Below are 21278 nucleotides of genomic sequence, written 5' to 3'. Positions count from 1 at the left end.
ACAAGATTTTAAGAATAAACTGGATGCAGAGAGATACAAAATCGGGTCATTACGAGCATAGCTCTCATCCCGTAAAATACAACTAGGTAAATACATGATCATCGGATTGACAGTGAAGATTAGGACTCCAGAAAAAAAAAGAAGCAATTTTCGTGGATTTCAACGACGAGGGAGTACCTGTGTTGTATTAGTAGGGAAGAGGAAAGCAGGTGAAGAAAAAGAAGGAGAGGGATTATTGAGGAAAATAGAAGAAAATGAGGAAGGGGACAAACAGGCCCCGGACATCAGAAGGAATGTAAACGAGATGTGTAGACAACACAGCTGAAGGCGAACAAGTCAGTAAAGGCATTAAATTAGAAATATAGATAAGAGCAGCGCAACAGAAAGTGGAGATAATTATTTCTATGGATTTAAGGAGGGAGGAGATGACAACCTCCCCTGACTAGCAAGTCTAGAGGAAAAACTAACAAAAATGAATGAATCATAGGAGGTTAGGTTTAGCCAACTTGTACTAATTACACAAAGAGTTGATAAATTGGAAGAACTAAAGAAGAACTAAAGCCTAAATAAATAGAAGAATTAAAAAGACAGTTAAAAGAAGTAAAGGATGAGAATGAGGAATTAAAAGAGGAATAATAAAGAGAATAAAGAGTCCATAGCAAAAGAGGTAAGTGGTTGGAAAAACATTCAGGATAGCAAAATTGAATTTAGAGATATAGTGAAACAACAGATGAAGGAATGCACTAAGGACACAGATATTAAAGTGATGAAAGAGAATATGGTAAGACTTAGCGGATAAAAAGAAATGTATAATTATATTAGGAATGGAAGAGAAGCATAATCCAAATAGGACTGCAAAAGTAAGAGAAGAGAAAGAAAGAGTGAACAAGATATTAAAAATATTTCAAGAAGGTGAACAGGAAATAGGGAAAGAAATTGAAGAAATATATAGACTGGGGAAATACAGTATAGACAAGGCCAGACCAATTAAGGTTAAATTCAGGTCACAAATGAGAGCAGAGAATGTCTTATCAAAAACAGGGAAACTAGCAGAAACTGATCAGTACAAACAGGTACGGATAAAAAGAGAAATGAATTAAGAGGAAAGAGAGGATGAGAAAACGAAAAGAATCAAAGCTAAAGGAAAAAAAACGAGAACGGAACAGAGTCAGACAAAGAGACATTCTATTGGAGACTAGTGGATATTAGAGGAAATGGTTCATAGGAGAGAAAAACAGAAGGGAAAAAGAAAACAGGATGGAGGTAACAGAAAATTAAAAGTGTCCTTCACAAATATAGATGGATTAATAACAGGCTTGAATGAACTGAATGATTATCTGATAGAAAAGGAACCTGATATAATGGGAATTGTGGAGACAAAATTGAAAGGTCCATTACCACCCAACAGTGTACATGGTGTATATAATTATTGGATTAGAAATAGAGAAGTCAAACAAGGGGGTGGAGTTATGTTCCTGACTAAGAAGGATATAAATGTGAGCAATGTCACATATGGAAAGAATAGAGTGGAAATGATTATGATGGAAATAGAGGACAGGGACAAGAAGAGCAGGAAGTTTGTGGTAAATTATGTGCCTCCTAAAACGGCTTCATGGGAAAAGAGTGACTACAAGAATATGTTAGAAGACACAAGGATAACACTAAATAAGATCATGGAAGATAGAGGAAGAATAGTTATAATGGGTGACTTTAATTGTAAAGAAATCTGCTGGGAAGAAATGACAGTGAAGGGTGGAGACGACCTATGGAGAAATGTACTACTTGATATTATTATAGAACATACAACGACACAATGATACAAGAGAATATTAGGTATAGAAATGAGGAAGAGCCATCAAGACTAGACCTAATAATCACATCAGAACCTGAAATAGTGGACATGATTGAATATAAGACACCACTAAGTAAAAGTGATATATTAGTTGAACTGGAACTAAATGAAGAAAAATACATGGGAAAAAATTAACAATATAGAAAGGGAAGAATGATGTATGGACATTTAAAAAAAAAAAAAAAAAAAAAAAAAAAAAAAAAAAAAAAAAAAAAAAAAAAAAAAAAAAAAAACTGGGAAAGGATATACCGGTACAAAGAGGACACAACAGTAGAAGAGAATTGGAAAATTTTGCCAACAATTTATAAAGGAGTGGAAAAGTATGTTCCAAGACAAAAACAAGAAAAAGGATATGTAAAATGTTGGTACAACAAAAGATGTAGAGAGTTAAAAGATAAAAGGGATAAAGCTTGGATAAAATGGAGAAAAGACAAAAAATCTGAAAAATGGAAAATATATAATGGTTGCAGAAATGAATATGTACAAGTGTGCAGAGAAGAAACGAGAAAATACAAAAAGGATGTCATAGAAATATGTGAAGATCAACCAAAACTATTTTATAGATTTGTAAACAACAAACTGAAAAACAAATAAGAATTAGTGAAACTATGACAAGGAGGAATAGAATACACAGAGGAAATAGAAATGGCAGAAATTATGAACAAGCATTTTAAATCAGTGTTTATGAGGGAGAACATACAACTTAGAGATGTCGAGTGGGAGGGGAAAGTCCCCCCTATGAAAGAGATAGAAGTAACAAGGAATGAAATAATGAAACACTTGAGTAATCTCGATGTTAGAAAATTGCATGGTCCTGATGAAATGGCAAGCTTGATTTTGAGAGAATGCAGGGATGAACTAATAGACAAAATACATAGTCTAATAAGCAGTTCATTGAAGGAAGGAAAAGTTCCAGAAAATTGGAAAAAAATCAAATATAGTACCAACATACAAGGGGGGAAACAAGGAGAACCCTACTAACTATAGACTGGTCTCTCTTACAAGTACTGTAGCAAAAAGTTGTGAAAGAATTATCAAAATTAGATGGGTAAAGCATTTGGAAAAAGACAATGTACTAAATCTGAGGCAGTTTGGATTTAGATAAGGAAGATCATGTGTCACAAACCTGATGTGTTTCTATTCAAGACTAATAGATATAATACAGGAAAGAGATGGATGGGCTGATTGTGCCTTTCTACATACATACATATACCAAGGCTTTTTCCCCCTTACAAGGGAGGTTGCCAAAAAGGACAAGGCATAAAATCATTCCCACCCATTCCATCCCTGAAAACACTCCACACCCCTCCACCCTCCCTCCCACCTTAGCACCTAGATGACGGGTCATCCCTGCACCCTGTCCACTGCCCCGGGTCAGAAGCAGTGCCGCAGGACACAGCACATCCACAGCAAGGCCGCTTCATTAAATCGGTGACCCCCCATATAAAGGAGAGGACGGGGAGAAATCCCTTCGGGCTGCATCAAAATTTTTGCACACACACACTACCTCACCTCCCATTCCCCCGTCCATTCCACCTCATGCATCACAACATTTTCCATATACAACCATTCTCCATTCACCCCTGTCTTCTGTCCTCTCCCATCCTTCCTCAACAGACATTCCCCTCTTCCCCAAAGCCCCCTTCACTCCATCCATCCATATCATCCTAGGACGTCCCCTCATGTTCACTCCCTCCACATCTGCCTTCCATACCTCCTTTACTAATCTCTCTTCACTCATTCTTTCCATGTGTCCAAACCATCCTAATACTCTTTCATCAACCCTATCTCCCAACTCCCTTTCCACCCCTGTTCTCCTCCTCACCTCCTCATTTCTCATTCTATCTAGCCTAGTAACACCCATCATACTTCTCAGACACTTCATCTCAAACACATTCAAGTTCCTTCTCTCTTCCTCTCTTATGTTCCATGTTTCTGCTCCATACAGTGCTGTTGGCACAATCACTCCTTCATACAGTCTCCTCTTAGCATCCATTCCCAAATTTCTATTCCTCATTACACTTTTCAAACCACCAAGGCATTTACTCGCTTCTCTCAATCTAAATTCTACCTCCACCTTCACTCCACCTTTTCCTGCCACATTTGCACCCAAATATCTAAAACTATCCACTTCCTCCAGTTGCTCTCCCTTAACCCCTTCCATACGGTGCCGCACACGTAGGCGTCATGGGGAGCGAGTGTATTCGCGAGGCTGCCATATCGGCGTCTTGATTATATTTATTGTAGTCGCCCCTCCATAATGACATTCTTTCTAATTCTTTTGTAATCGCATTTTCTATGGTTATCAAAATTCACGGGTGAAGAGAGAACGATCGATATAAGCGGTGACTATATTTTATGATGCGAGTATTATTACGACACGTCGTACGGCTGGCATTGGCTGCTGCCACCGAGATCTAAGTCCATGACGCCTACGTGTGCGGCACCGTATGGAAGGGGTTAATGTTCACTTCCAGATTACTGCCACTTTCACCCCTTGTACATCTCATCACCTTACTTTTACCCACATTTATCTTCAGCTTTCTTCTATCACACACTCTCCCAAACTCTGTCACCAACTTCCTTAATCCCCCCCTCCGATCCTGCCACAAGCGCAGTGCCTTTCTAGACCTGAAAAAAACTTTTGATAAGGTGCCACAAAAGAAATTGCTAAAGAAATTAGAAACAGCAGGAGGAATACAGGGTAAACTACTCAGGTGGATGGAAGACTTCTTGCATGAAAAGAAAATAAGAGTGGTGATAAAAGATTACAAAGGATTACAAAGGCTAAGCATGCCAACAGAGACCTTTTGGTCCATATCTAGGTTAGATGCAAAAAAAAAAAAAAAATCATAATAATAATAAATTAATAATAACTATAATAATGTAAATAACAAATAAAATACATAAATAAATGTATAGGTATAGTTAAATAATAAACAAACAGGTAAATAGTAAATAATAATAAATTGACATATGAGAATCAAATAGACAAATGATAACTTTTACAATTCTTCTTTGAAAGCCGATGGAATTTCTCTAAAGAAACCTAACAAGGGAACTTCCTGTACCCAGTCTAAAAAAGACTGTTACATTCTTTCCTCCCAAAAAGTTAGGCAAGGAAAAGTTACTTGTCAATTTTTGCTTAGAACCAGTAAGTTTACAATTTGATCCTTTGCAGGAAGTTTTTGTTAACTCTAATGTAGAGTATGGTCTTGATAATTTTTATTCTTTAGAATCCATTGGCATTAAAGAAGAACAAACCCCTGACATTGATGCTTTGAAAGTTGATAAATTTAAACAGTCCATTTCCTTTGAGGATGGTCACTATTATATAAAGATCCCGTGGAAAAAGGATTTGGTGGACCTTGTTCCCTCAAATCTAAAGATAGCTTTGGCTGTGGCACAAAGGGTCTATGACAAGCTTGAGCAAAAGGGCCTTAGGGAGGAATATGTGGCAGTGTTTGATCAGCAAGAGGCCTTGGGCATTACTGAACCAGTTACTAAAAGAATCCCTGGCCAAATTTTTATAACCCATACTCCCCATAGACATGTGCTCAAGAATAATGATCTTGCCACCTATGAAATAAGACCCATTTTCAACTGCTCTCTTAAACTAGGAAAGGCCCCTTCCTTAAATGAGGCTGCATTCCCAGGAGTTGATTTGATGAACAACCTCCTCTCTCTCTTGTTGTACTTTACAACTGACAATTTTGTCATTTTAGCAGATATTATGAAAGCCTTCTTGCAGATCTGTTTGAAGGGTGAGGGTGATCGTAATAGGTTCTGTTTCTTTAGGAGGATTAACAACCAATATATTCCTTATGGGTATAATACTATTATTTTTGGTTTCATCTGCTCTACTGAACTTCATCATCCAACATCACCTTTCCATGCAGGCTGACTCTCAAAATACCTCCTTAATTAAGGATAAATTCTATGTAGACAATCTTTTCTACAATTCCGATGAATTTCGTTTCCTCCCCACTATGGTTGAGAGGATCAATAAGATCATGCTTAATAAAGGTTTACCTCTCATGGAGTGGACATGCAACCATACTTCTGTTCTTTCAAAACTTGAACAAGAAGTCATTTGCAATAAGGAAGGTGCTGGGATATATTTATAATAAGAGTTATGATACCTTGAGAATCAAGGACATTTCCCCTAACAAAGATGCCTCAACCAAAAAACAAGTTTTGTCTTCTTTGGCTTCAATATTTGATCCACTAGGCCTTTTTCTCCCTTGTTATTGCAAGGAAAAATTCCTGTTAGAGAGATGTGCCAAAAAATGGTAGATTGGGATTTGGAATTGGATCGGAAATTGCTTGCCAGATGGAAGAAGTTATGTGAAAACTTTAGGGAGGTTAATGACTTATCCTTTAAAAAGAAAACCTGTTCTGAATCTCCCCTTAAGTTATTTGTTTTTGCTGATGCTTCTAAGGAAGCCTATGGATGTGCCATCTATGTAGGGCATGAAAGAAGAGAGATAAAGGAGTCTAATAGCTCTCTTCTATTTGCCAAGGTCAAGGTGGTTTCTATTAAACAAAGAACATTGCCTTCTCTGGAGCTTGTGGCAGCTTTACTATCTTTAAAATGCCTCAAAACTATTTTTGAGGAAGGATCGGTCTCTGCCCCTCTGGTTGATTCTGTTGTACTCCTAGTTGATAGTCAAGTTGCTCTTTCTTGGATTCTAACCAACAAAGCTTCTAAGAAGAATATATTTGTTAATAATAGATTGAGGGAAATTTCCAATATTTTGGAAAATTTCAAAACCAAATATACTCTATTTCCTTTACCTATGTTCCTTCTGAACATAATATGGCTGATTTTGTAACCAAACCTTGTAGTGCTAAGGTGTTCAAGGAAAAATTCAATAGGTGGTTTATGGACCAGAATGGTTGTTGCCACCTCATGCTTAGCCAAAGGGTCACTTGGGATATATTCCCTCCAGCATCAAGGGAGACATTGTCAATGTGGCTGTTGTGCAAGTTGACACTCCTCCTCTAGTTGATGTCTTAAAGTTTTCTTCTAACAGCAAACTTTTACATAACACTTCCTTGATCTTTAAGGCTGTCTTTTTGTTTAAGAAGTCTAATGCTGACCCAGTTAAGGCCACTTCTAATTATTTGATGGGTATAATGCAAAGGGATTCCTTCCCTGCTGAATTGGCTTATTTAGAGAACCCCAATACTAATGACATACCTCCTTTGGTATGTCAAATGAACTTGTTCTCGGACAAGAATGGTTTGATAAGGTCCAAGGGCAGAATTGACAAGAATATTGACCTCAAATGTGAGGTTGTGAATCCCCTTTTTTTGTCCAAATCGCATCACTTGACTAGACTCTTGATATTCTTTGCTCATTTCCAAGTAATGCACATGGGACTGCAAGCTACTTTTAATTTCCTTCGCATACATGGATTCTGGGTCGTTAAGGCCAGAGAAGCTGTTTTAAACATATTGAAGGATTGTATAGTTTATGAGAAATATAATTTCCGTGCTGTTAACTATCCTTCTCCTTCCTCTTTACCTGCCTCTAGAGTAAATTTAAGTGTGCCTTTGCCCATACAGGAATGGAGATAAGGTCAAGGTTTACATTTTGATATTTACTTGTTTTAATACAAGAGCTGTCCATTTGGAGGTTGTGGATTCTATGTCCACTGCTGAGTTTATTTTGGCTTTCATTAGATTTACTAACAGATATGGAATTCCTTCAGTAGTTTATTTGGATAATGCCAAATCCTTTATACAAGTGGGAAGTATTATTGGACAACTTCTATCATCTTCTGAATTTGAAGAGAAGTTTAAAACTTCCCATGTTCAGCACAGAACCATCCCTGTTTATGCTGCATGGTATGGGGCCACTTGGGAAAGGTTGATTCAGACAGTGAAACAATGTTTCTATATTGGGTAGGTCTGTTCCTTCCCTGGCAGAGATTGCCACTCTTTTGTCCTATGTTCAAAAAATTTGAACAATAGACCTCTTACTCATCATTCCTGTGAAAATGAAGTAGATGTTATTACCCCTAATCATTTCCTTACAGGTAGAACCTTTCCTTCCTTGATGTTTGGCAACTTGGAACAAGTCCCTGAATGGGAGTTAGGAGAAGACTTTCTTTTTCTTCTTAACTTAGTCATGGACTCTAGGGATTTTTTTTATGAAGAGTTTAAGAAACGATAGCTGACAAAGTACTTGGTCAGTTTGGAAAAGGGATAGAACTGTGTACCACAGTTCTAGAAGCTGGGAAAAGGGTGACATTGCCTTCTTGAAACTGCCCTTTAAAACCAGACCTTTCTGGCCCTTGGTTCATGTTGTTGACACTTATCCTGACCAAGATCAAGTGATTCGTAGTCTCTGTCATTAAGCTTGATGGAAACTCTGTTAAGGTCAATGTTAGACTTTTAATCCCACTAGAGCTCCATACTGAGTTACATTCCTTTCATGAGGATGAATCCCCTGTGGATGCTACTTTGCAGGCTAGCGAGTTGGAGCCCTTTGAAGAGGCCCTCAACTTGGAGGAGGTTATTTCTTTGGAAGACTACTATGTTGATTTGGAACCTACCTCTTTGAGACTTTCTCGCAAGACTGCGCTAGCCTCTAGAGACCAAGTAAGGTCTCTAGCTGCTAAGGGGTTGCTGTAAATTTTCTTTGAAAGTGTTGTATCCATTAAACACTTTCTTTTTGTTGTCGGGGAGGTTGTGGTAATTGTTACTGGGAATCTTAGTGTTTACCTTCGTTTGGGAAACTTTCCCTCAAAGTGTTATTTCTTTCGATTCAGGAGCCTTTCCTGAAACTTCAAACCACGCCTATCATAAGATATGATTAAACTCCCCTCCTCTTTATTTATTTATTAAATCTATGTAATAAACTTTGATTTGATTAATCAGGGATTAACTTTGAGAAATTACTTAAAGTGAGTATTAACCTGTGGCCTTTTCAGCTCCTTTCGAACTCATAAGAATTCCTCCGAATTCAGTCCACACTAACGTCGAGAACTCGAGACAGACAACCCAGAGCTCTGGTTCCAGACGGACCTCTAATTTAGAAACCTCTTAGCAAGGGACCTTACATCTTCGGTTTCAGAAGGCCTTCTAGATCTTCTAAATTCAAACGTACCTTCGTTTGAGAAACCAACCTGGTAGAAAATTGTGACTGGTAAGTTCTCAAACTTTACCTGTATTTATTAAACCTTAATTTTCATGTATTCTTTATTTCCTTAGCTTTTTACTTCTCCTTTTCTCTCTGGTATTTATACATATCATGTTTTTCCTGGATATCATGGACCACAATGTACTTACCTTTGTCAACTGTTATCTCTCACCCAATTTTCCTTTTCTTGAATTACTTTCACATCTTGTTTTGTATTTTCCTCCATCTGCTTTCGTACTATTTCTCTCAAAGATATTTTTTTATTTTCCTGTTCTTGTTTCCATCGATTTTTTATTTCAATGAGGTCTGTTTCTTTAATTGACTCTTCCACCTTTCTGGTCACTACTTATAATTGCTCTTTGACCTCCTTTTTCAGTTCTTCATTTTTATTTGTGTCCCCATTTTTCATTCTTTCATTTTCTCTTTTGAGGATTTCAATTTTGCTCTTTAGGTCACTTAATTCTCTAAACGTTTGCTCATTACTCTTACGCGAAGTAATCAATTCCCTAAGTACAACTTGGTAGTCCAATTTTAAATGTATTTCTTCCAATACGTCGTTTACTTCACAATTTCTTAATGCATTACTATATCTAACTTCTCTATCTATATCTAAGCTTTTACCTATTTCACCTGGGTTTCTTTGAAACCCTGAAAAACTGTTGTTCTCCCACCTTTGGTTTTTCCTTAGAGAATCTATCAAACAAGTTCTTTTGGGGATGACACCTCTTGGACTTTCCACTATCCATATATATCCAGTCCTCTCTTGGTTGGTTTGTTTATTATTCTTCTTTTTCTTTCTCCATTTTGCCAAAACTATACTTTTTTCAAGAGCTGGATTTTCTTTACTGGTCACACAAGAAACACAGCTTAACCATCCCGCACAGTAACGACTAGTTTCCTTCGTGTTCGGCAGCAAAACTGCTAGATATGCGCTCAATCGCTGCACTTCCTTTTGCTTCGGTGTCCAGTGTGTGTCTCTAGTCATGTGTGTCTCCCTTGTTTCCACTTCCCTTTGGTCAGTTTTCCATCCTATGACCATAGGCTCTGCAAGTGTAATATCTCCTATTCTGATTCACATCCCTCCTGTTTTCTTCTACACACATTATTTCCTGCTTAGTTTGCTTGTTTCCCATTTCCTGTCTGTACCTTTGTTCACTTTGTCTAGCATAACAATCCTGAGTTCTGAGCCCGAATCTTCTACAGTTAAAACATTCGACTGGTTTCCTCCAACTATCCCCTACTTGTGGCCTTGCATATCTCTGACTCGGAATCACCCTTCTGAGTTTGTATCACACTTTTCCTCCTATTTTCACTTCTTAGCGCAAAATTTTCCGCAAAACTCACTGCTTGTAAATGTCTCACATTACTCTGTGGTTACATATAGCCTGGCCTTATTGTTCAGTAAATTAAGGAACTGTTCAATTGCAAACACCTCTGTGATTTCCTCAACAGTCACTGGACCTTCTGCATGCATCCATTTGTCTAGGTCATTCCTGGCTAGATCTATATCCATGACCAATATCCATCCTAACTTCTCTGAATTTCTTTCTGAAATACTCTGGGGAGACCTCATATGCCTTTAATATTTCATTGTTAATCTGATCATAATCATATATGCCATCTCTATCAAATACCCTGTACAACTTAAGGCTTTTGGGGTTAGGCTAGTTCTTATCATTACTGAACAGAGGTCTTTTACCATTCTGTTTCCTTATGCCTTTGAATGTAGAAAAGAATAATTATGGATCCCTTTCATTAAATTTAGGGATAATATGACTCACTTTTATGATATTATCCTCTATGCTTCCCTCACTACTTACCTCAGTTGACTGATGTGCAGGCTGTCCTGCTCCAATCCTATTTGTTTCCCTTTGGGACTCTGCTCCTCATCTAGGATAGATACCACTACATGATTCAACTCTAGGTTCCCTACTTATTCTAATTCCACTCATATTATCTTTTATGTCATAATATCTTCCTCTTTCCTGTGGAGGTCTTTCATTTTAAATTTGAACTTCCTCCATATAATACTTCCCTTTCAATCTGGGTAATCCTTCACCTAACCTATATTCACTCCTGTTATCCTCTATACCATAATACATATCCTTCATTTGTGGGGTATCCTCAAAGCTGCAAAACTCTACTTCCTGTCTTAGACCGATTCCGTTATGTCTCATCCCACTTCCAAATCCGTTTTCCTCCACGTAATATCTCCCTCTTATCCTATTTTCACTCCTATCATCCTCCCTAATATGATATTTGTCCCTTACTTGTGGGGTTTCCTCAAAGCTATGAAACTCTGCTTCCTGTCTAAGACTGACTTCATTATATCTCTCTCTTATTCTATTGTCACTCCTGTCATCCTCTCTATGATAACTGTCCCTTACCTGTGGGGATTCCTTGAAGCTATGAAACTTTGCTCTCTCTTACACTAATTTTGTTCTGTCCTTCATATTCTATAATCATCATCTATTCTGCTCTCATTTCTAATGTCTCTTAGATTTATACCAAGACCACATACTACAGTGCCGATGGCAAGTGCCAGTTTACTATAGATATAAACCTAACCTACCTCTATTTGCCTGGCTTCACACAATCTATCCACTTCTTTATTTTTGTGTGAAGAAGGCTTACAAATGATCAATTTCTAGTTCTCTAACAAAAGAGAAGAACACCTTCTATAATAATGCAGATGCTACTTCTTTGCATCACCATTTATGGCGACCTGTGACCTTGGACAGAAGTGCCTGAGTTGTGTACTCCTCTGCTGCTGGTTTGTAAGTCCTCCTACAACTGGGAGACTCACAAGAGAAAAAACCCAATTCATATTTAAATCCTATTATCTAATTTAAGATAACCCACTAATTGGTTGAATTTAACATTGATAGGCATTTTCATTAAGGATGGTGAGTAAATATGGCTCATGCTAGAATGTGGCTTATGGCGCCATATTTGCATCTCTTTGTGTCCGTGACATGTCATGGAACATGACACAATTGAAGAATGTCTTGTTAAAGGCAGTACCTCCTACACTGTTGAGAAAGTATTGGGTTAGCTACACTGCAGTAGAACCAATAAGGTTCAGATTCACATTCAGGAGTAGGGTGTGAGTCAAAGGCAAAGCAGTGACCACATCAGGGACCATTTGTACAGCTTTTCCTTCTGTGACCAGACTCATAACATTGGTAACACCATAAAGGATAGTCAATGAAAGGTTTTACTTAGAGAGAAAGAGGACTAATATTTACTGACTCAGGGAGATATGAACCATAAAACATGAGCATGACCATGTTACTATTTTCTCTGATTTTGTTGCTTGTTCAACATTATCATGGTAAACTGTAAGGTGTTATTTTCTGAGAATTCATAAAGGTCTTGATTATAGATATGCCCTTTGAAGTAATCAGGTGGTCAGTGTGGTTTGATGGATTTGAAAATTTCATATGAAAGGCAAGGTAGATAAAGGAGCATCATGACCTGTGTTAAATCCTTAACCCAGATCTTGAGGTTATTTGTAGGGAGTACTCTAATAACTCGCTCTAGATACTTGAGTGTCCATAATGGAGCTAAGATCTCCTCCCACATTTCATCCCAGCCCAGACACCCAATCATCCAGTACAGGATGACCTGTAGGAAACACCATTGGCCTGTATGGGCAGCTTAGCTCTGGGAAACTTTTGTCTGGTCCCTCACTGGCAACCTTAATAGCATGGGTAGCAGCCCTCTCCCCCTAAGTAGGGCAGAGGAGGGGCCAAAGCCTCCTCTAGCCTTGCTCACCAGGTCATAGGGACACACAAGCCCTCCCACCACGACACAGTGTTTCCCATTAGGGGGGACACTGCCAGGCATTATAGACACTATCCTGCATTCAGACAGTATCAACACAGAATAAGCCTGGCCACAAATTCTAACTGTCCCAGATACAACTATCACACTAGCAATCCCTTGACAATACATTTTCCCTGAGTGACTTGTGGATCAGCCCAGAGACCATTGCTGGTTAACTGAAGGCCATAAGTCTTCTGCAAGGGAAACCATGGGATATGGGCCAATTGATTGATAATATAGGAAAGAGGAGGGGTGACATTACTTTGCTTAGATCTATAAAAGGTGTGTACAATATTTACAGGGAAGATATCTTAGTTTAGGAAGGGAGGGCAATGAGAAGCTATGTAAATAGACTGAAAAAGACAAGTTCCTTGAAGAATATTAAGAAACAATTTTCTCTACAAGTGGATTTATGGAATAATCTAAAGAAATAATCTAATGATTGTAAGTCAAACATGAACAATAAAGTCACATATGGGGGTGTCAATAATACAATGTTGCAACAATTCTAACAATCACCATTTCTCTGAAGATTATAGAAAATATATATATGATACCTACTTTTTGACTTGATAAGATCTTCTCCTCTTATCCACCCAGAGCTGATCTTGCTCATCCATCTTCGGGTCATATAATAATTCATCATTACTACAGAGCCTCCTCTGATTAGCCTGATCTGTTCCACCACCAACCATCCATGAAAAAAAGAAAGATACAAAGAAATAAAATGCAATGTATCACACATGGGATGGGGAAATCACACAAATACAATAGATAGGAAAACAAATACAAAGCAAATATATATTCATCTATCTATATACCATGGGCTTCTTCCCCATTATAAGGGATGTAGCCATATCATAGGCACGCACCCAGTCCCACCAATTCCAGTCACATCCACCAATCTTGTTTTCCCTCTTATATTAGCTCCTTGTGGATGAAGGATTATCCTTGTCTCCTGTCAACTGTACAGGTCACAAGCAATGCAGCAAGGCAGAGCACATTCATAGTAGAGCTGCTTCACTTACACAGCAACCACCATTCCTCTCCCCTCATGCTGAAAATAAAGAAGCTCGGGAGAAATCTCTTGGGCTGCATCAAAAAATCATCCATAACTAGCCATCCTCCACTCACACCTATCCCCTGCCCTCTCCCTTCTTTGCTCAACAGACATTCCCTTCTTGCTCAAGACCCCTTTCACCTTATGCATCTCATCCTCAGTTATCCCTTCAAAGTCACTCCATCCACCTCTGCTTTCTACACCTCTTTTGAGTATCATTCTTCACTCATTTTTTCCGTGTGTCCAAACCATACCAATAATCTTTCATCAGCCCTGTCTTCCAGCTCCGTCTCCACACCCACTCTCCTCATCTCATTTCTCACTCTACTATACTTCTGAGACTATCTCTGTCATGTTCCATAATGTGAATGTTGGATTACCTAAAATGTAGTTAGTAAGATGTTTGATTGTAGACATGAGTAATTTATGCAGGTTGATGAAGTTACAGGAGATTTGCAAGCCGATGGCAGAGGATTACACAGCTAGGACCTCCCGATGCCAGGGTCAGAGGTCATTATAAATAATGACATGTAGAAGTAGCATCCATGGAAAATTTTTAAAGACACTCTTTCTTGAGTTAGATATTTAGGGATTGGTATTTTGTGAGCCTTCTTCACACAAAAATAAAGAAATGGGTAGATTGTGTGGAGCTGGGCACAGTGATAGAATACCGTATTTTCCGGCTTAAAATGCGCATCGGGTTATAATGCGCACCCATGCACTTCGTTATCTAAGGACACAGATAGCGCGCACCGACGTATAACGCGCATGCCAGGAAAAGTCACTGGTGGCTAAAGCTCGTGAACTGCATGTATGCGACTCCTGCTTGCATTGGTCCATTGTTTTGTGGGAAATTTGAGCCATGAAAAGTTTATTGAATACAAAATATACATGAAAAATTTCGGATTTTTACAGAAAAATTGTAATTTACTATCCTGAGGGAATAATTCATCTTACAAGTTTTTATCACCGTGTTCAAGTTTTTATCACTGTGTACAAGTTTTTATCGCCATGCAGCAACTATGTTTCGGTTCATAAGTGTCTTTACTGAAGTGACGTTTAGTTTAACAAACTCTTGCAAAAGGGTGTTTAGTGTAGGCTAGCTTGGCAATAGAACTGTCAATCTCGGCCCTCTCGCATATTCCAGGTGAGCTAAAACGGCCAACGTTCATGATGTTGGTACCAGTGCTGTTTTACGGATCCCAAATATTTGCATAGACTACGATAATTAATGTTAGTAAAAATAAACCAATGAAATAACGGAGATTAATTACTTAGTATCATGTGAACGAGGTTACATGGAGAAGTATTTTTCATTGGCTAGAGCCACTGCTGAGAAATCTGTTGATTTGTCACTAAATTAAGTGTCAGTTTAGGCATCAATCAGCACACAACTAAGAAAAAGTCGGAACTACATGTACCGGTATATGACTCATGTTGTGCGTTGGTCCCTTATTACTTTGTAGCATAAATAGTTTGTAGGAAATATGATCTAAAAAAAAGTTTATTGGAAGTGAAATATACAGAAAAATTTCGGGATTTTTACAGAAAATTTTCATGTTATATCTTGAGGAAATAATTCGTCTTTACCATTTTTTATTTAATACTGAAACAAACTACAGACTGTTTCGTTTTAGCTTTGAACCTACAATGACAGTGGTGAAATAGGACAGTCTCTCATCGAGGTGACGTTTAGTTAATATAACTCCCGAAAGAGGGTGTTGTAGTCAGGTGTTTGACACGAGGTTATGAATGGCCGCAACGGAATTTGTACCGTACCTAAAGTGAAGTAACAAAACCAACATAAAAATTCAAACTAGGATGCTGTGAACATGGGCAAATATCATGAATATTGATCATGTTTCATGGTGTTTAGGCCTATTTAAACATGAAAAATAAGATTCGATAGATACCTACCTATACCAAATATTTATATAGCCCATGCTGGCATATTCTTTCATGTCACCATGGCTGTTCTTCTTGTTCTCACGGAACGTCACGGAGAAGTGTGCCGTCCCGACTTTGTGACGGCCAACATCGTCACGTTGTTGTGAAAAAAATTGCACACAGCCGCAGAATTTTTATCGTAGGCCGTAGATAATGCGCACCACCGGATAACGTGCAACCCCCATTTTTAGGCCCTTCCAACGGAAAAAAGTCGCGCACTATACGCCGGAAAATACGGTAGGTTAAATTGGCATACAATGGCACCTGTGCCTGGCACTGGTGTCGTGTGGCTGTGGTATAGGAAGATGCATGGGCATTTTGGGCTCTCTGACTCATGTGCTCACACTCTGTTCGCACCCAACTTTACTGAAAGTTATGAGGCATTTCTTTTTTGTATGTAAAAATAAGTTTTGTACACAACCACTTCTGATATCCAAGAAGTTGAATTTATAAAAAAAAAAAAAAAAAAAGTGGGTGAAGTATTGAACTGTTCAAATCAAGACCATAGATTTGAAGCATCAACTCAAACACAAGGGCTAGTTTGTGACATATAAATGGGGGCCTGTCTGGGATCAATTTTCTTCTTCACTGGTGTGTGCAAAATACTCAAGAGGATATAAGAGAATAGGAAATAGGAAAGAGAGACATTAGGTGAATTCAAAATGTGATCGATCATAGAATCAGAAGTGCATCTGCCATCTTTGTTTACGTACAGTGACGTGCCATTTTTTCATTGTGTTCAAAGTAAGTGTAGCCTTGTAAGAGATGGAGAAGAGGAAGGAAACCTAGAAAGTGGCAATTATATGTTAACTAAAGAAACGAATATGTAAAAATACATAGGGGAAAAAAATATAAATATGAGAAAGACATAACAGATAAATGTAAAGATCAGCCAAAACTATTCAATAGATATGTAAAAGGAAAGCTGAAAAACAAGCAGGAAGTAGTGAAACTATGCCAAGGGAATACTGAATACATAGACGATTGCCCCCTGACAAACATATAAACAAGATTGTCAGCGATACCTACAACTTACGAGCAATAAAAGTGACTTTTACCTACTTGGATGAAGAAATGGTAAGGGAAATACTAGTCACAATGATAAGGACTAAATTGGAGTACACAGTGACACTGTGGTCACCCAATACAAAAAAGAATATAAAGAAGATTGAGAGAATCCAGAGAGCAGCTACAAGGATGGCCCCAGAACTCCCAAAATATTCATATGAGGAAAGGCTGATAAAATTGGAGTTGCCAACTCTGGAACAGAGGAGAGAAAGAGGTGACTTGTTGACCATTTATAGAATTATGAAGGGCATGGAAGTTCTTGACAGAGAAGACTTGCTAAATTGGGATAGGAGGAACACAAGAGGACATGGAAAGAAGCTGAAAAAAGACAATTATAGAAGGGACCTGAAAAAAGAACAGCTTTCCCTACAGAGTGATACGTGTATGGAACACATTGGATGAAAAAACAGTGTGTGCAAAAACAATACAAAAATTTAGAGGAAACTGGACATGGAGAGATACAAAGACAGGACACCACAAGCTTAGCTCCCCTTTCCCTAAGATACAACTAGGTACAACTAGGTAAATACATGTAGGAGGGAGATACTGTGATATAAGAGATGATAGGAGAGAGGAATATTACAATATAAGGAATGATAGGAGAGATACTATGATGCAGAAAGCAATAGGAATGATAGATATTATGATGTAAAAGACAACAGAAATGAGAGATATTATAAGGCAAGGGATGATGGGTGTGACAGTGATGTGAGAAGCAGTATCAATGAGAGCAGAATAGATGATGAAATCAATTGAAGACAGAGCAGAATTTTGTAGTCTTGAGGAAGTCCCACAGGTCAGGAACAAGTACTATAACACAGAGAATAACAGAAGTGAAGTTTGTATAGGTGATAGATATTACATGGAGGAAAACAAATTTGAAAGTGGAATGAGACACAATGAAATCACCCAAAGACAGGGATCAGAATTGCACTACTTTGAGGAATTCCCACAGGCAAGGGGCAGATATTATAGTAGGGAGGATGACAGGAGAGAAAACAGGATAGATGAAGGATCGCCAAGGATAAGAGAGAGATATTACATGAAGTTAGAGTTGAAGATGAAAGACTTCCACAGGAATGAGGTAGATATTATGATTTAGTAGATGATATGAGTGGAATTAGAATACGTAGGGAACCTAAAGTTGAATCACACAGTGAGGTTTATCCTAGAAGAGGGACAGAGACCCAAAGGGAAACAAGTAGGGTTGGAGCAGGACAGCCTATGCAACAGTCAACGGGGGTGAGTAGTGAAGGAAATGAGGTGGACAGTATTATAAAAACTAGTCATCTTATCCTCAAATTTACTAAAAAGGATCCAGAATTATTCTTTTCTACATTTAATGGCATAGCATAACAGGTAGGATAGAAACAAGGACCTCTGGTCAGCAATAATAAGATATAACCTCACCCCAAAAGCATTAAGTGTGTACGCAGTGTTTGATAGATATGGCATATATGATTACACTGGGTAACAAATTTTTTTTTTTGAAAAATCGTCCAGGGTTTTCCAGCGGAATTAGACTAATTGTGATGCTCTGAGTCCGAAAATGCCCTTGGTTTTTCTCAATCAGGTCAGGATTGTTCGCTACAGACATTTAAGAAAAAAACGATTTTTCGTCCAAAAACCCAATTTCTGCGGATCATAAAAATTCGTTTTTTCCGTTTTCCTGGGGAAATAAAAGTCAACGTATCCAAATTCATTCATTTTTTATATACTCGATTACATTTGATAAGCTTAATACATGCACATGAGCGTTACGTGACACAAAAGTTCGGAGCTCACGGCGTAAATCGCCGTTTCCTCGAATTCCGTGTGTGAGCAGCTGCTGGGTTGTCTCTCTTCAGTGACCAGCAGTAGTCTGCGAGCATGACTGCGTCCCACCTCCCCTGGTACCTCTCCTCCATTTGACGCATGTCCTGATGGAACCTTTCTCCCTGCTCGTCGCTGACCGCACCAAGGTTTTCAGGAAACTTCTCCATGTGTGAGAACTGGAAATGCATCTTTATACTCATCAAACACCCGAGGTTTTGGAAGTTCTTTATCATGCTGTTGATGAGTGTGGCGTGGTTTGCTGCCTTCTTGTTCCCCAGGAAGTTGTTCACCACCTGCACAAACGACCTCCAGGCGGCGCACTCTAGCGTGTTCATGGAGTTTTCGAACTCTGTGTCCTTGATGAGCTGCCGTATCTGTGGGCCATCGAAAATGCCGGCCTTCAGCTTCTCAATGGTCACTCCAGGGAAGGCTCGCCACAGGTAGTTGAAGCACCTCCCATCCTTGTCCAGAGCGTGCGTGAACTGTTTCATTAACCCAAGCTTGATGTGAAGCGGTGGGAACAAAATCTTTTCCCGGTCAACAAGAGGTTCGTTTATGATGTTGCTCGCCCCAGGTACTAACTGCTCTCGCGCCGGCCACTCTTTCTTCACATAGTGCTGGGCTCTGTCTCGACTGTCCCACTTACATATAAAGCATGGGTACTTTGTGTACCCGGACTGCTGACCAAGTAGAAAGTTCACCATCTTAAGGTCGACGCAGATGAGCCATTGGTGCTGCTCATATTGGATTTTGTCGAGCACGTACTTGACTGCTTCATATTTCTCTTTGAGAGTTGTGGAGTGCGCAAGAGGAATTGAGGCGAACTCGTTCCCGTTGTGGATGAGCACACTCTTCAAAGAGCGCTTGCTACTGTCTATGAAGAGTCACCAATCTCTCGGATCATATTGAGGAGCGCCGAGTTTAACAAGAAGACCGGCGACATCTCGGCAGTACACGAGGTCTTCCTCCTGGCAGAAGTAGCCCATGTAGTCCTGATGCCTTCTACGAGTAGATTTTTCTCTTTGAGTCTGGAGGCCAACAGCTCGGCGGAAGTCTTCGACAAGGTGAGATCCCGAACCAGATCATTAAGCTCACATTGTGAAAAGGGCTGCGGACCATCTTGTGTTTCATACTCTTCTTCTGTATCTCCTCCCTCATATGCAGTGGTGGCCTCGTTGTCGCTGTCAGGAAGCTCTCTGCACGCTGGTACAGGAAGTTCTTCGCAGTGAGCAACTGGACGGCGGGCAGATGGAAGGTCGGGGTACTGGAGGCTGCTCCGATTCTTCCGGTTGATGCCAGTAGTATTGATGGCGCAGAAGTAACAATCCGATTCATGGTCAGACGGCTCCCTCCAAACCATCGGAATCCCAAACTTCAGTGAAGTTTTCGTGCCCTTTGTCCACCGCCGGAGGTATTCCACGCACGTCATGCACACCGTGTGCGGTGCCCAGGACTTATCTTGGTCACCCAGCTTGACTTGAAAGTAGCCTGGTATGCGCGCTTCACAAAGCTTGTGATGCTCTTCCTATGCATTGACAGCGTGTATTCTCCGCAAATGTAGCAGAAAATGTCAGGATTATTCCTGCATGACCGTCACGCCGAAGCCATATCAATACCCTGAAAAGAAAGAAATAAGTCAATTAGTCAATTTCAAACAGAAACACACCAGAAGCAACCATTTATATATGAATAATTCGCTATATTCTTCAAGGAAAATAGTATTGAACTCAAAACACTTCAAATTATCATATGTATAGCTCGTCAGGTAGGCCTATGGCTGTATCTCAAAAAGTTGACCTGATTGAGCAAAACCAATGTGATATTCGGACTCAGAACACCAAAATTAGTCTAAATCAGCTGAGAAACACCTGACGATTTTTTGGCTGTTACCCAGTGTTATTGTTATGTATTGGCTTTTCCTATTGTGCCAATCAGTTTCCCTGCTCTTCATTGTCACACGGAGGGGCAGAAGGAAACATAGGCTTTCGGCACTGTGTGTATTTTACACTCTGTTTACATCATGGCACTCCGAGAAGCCCGCAAATCCAACATTTAACAAAACAAAAACAAAAGGCACATATCGCCATTAACCTAAACATTTCTTATATGTGAATACACTACATATTCCTCCCCTCTTATTTTTGATGGGTTTAGACAAAATAAAATGTTACATGGTTTCTATTAACCTTTTACTAGGTTTCACTGACCTATTTGACCTTCTCAATAGAGGCTCAGTATGAACATAAGGTTCATTAATAGATTTGACAATGTTATGATTAGGAAGTACTTCAGTGGTACCTGCAGGTTGTGAAATGGTATCACAGTTAACACAAGTCATTTGCAGTTTCACTGTTTCCAACATTACTGCTAGTATTTGGTTTAATACATGAATTTCCAACTTGACAATTAAACAGAGAAGATGCAGAAACTGGTGATTTTCCATTTTCAATAGTATTATACCTAGCTTTCAATTGATCACGTCTACGCCAAATTAAATCTCCACTTTCAGTTAACACTTTTACAACATAATTTCTGGCACCTGTAACCTCAATAATAAT

At 39.0% G+C, this 21278-nt stretch overlaps 1 protein-coding gene across 9 annotated transcripts in view; it reads right to left on the bottom strand.

Annotated features, from left to right (window-relative positions):
- Positions 1-21278, bottom strand: part of LOC143019932 (E2F-associated phosphoprotein-like) — a 204844-nt gene that overhangs the window by 23470 nt on the left and 160096 nt on the right. For all 9 annotated transcript variants that reach the window (XM_076176313.1, XM_076176357.1, XM_076176261.1 and 6 more), the window contains one exon: positions 13392-13506. In XM_076176313.1, coding sequence (XP_076032428.1) covers positions 13392-13506 — 115 coding nt within the window. The remainder of the gene's footprint in view (positions 1-13391; positions 13507-21278) is intronic.

This window comes from Oratosquilla oratoria, chromosome 1, assembly GCF_046742065.1.
Source record: "Oratosquilla oratoria isolate Oo_2021 chromosome 1, ASM4674206v1, whole genome shotgun sequence".
Lineage (NCBI taxonomy): Eukaryota > Metazoa > Arthropoda > Malacostraca > Stomatopoda > Squillidae > Oratosquilla > Oratosquilla oratoria.
The sequence above is the reverse complement of the archived record's forward strand: the minus strand, read 5'-3'. Positions and strand labels throughout refer to the sequence as shown.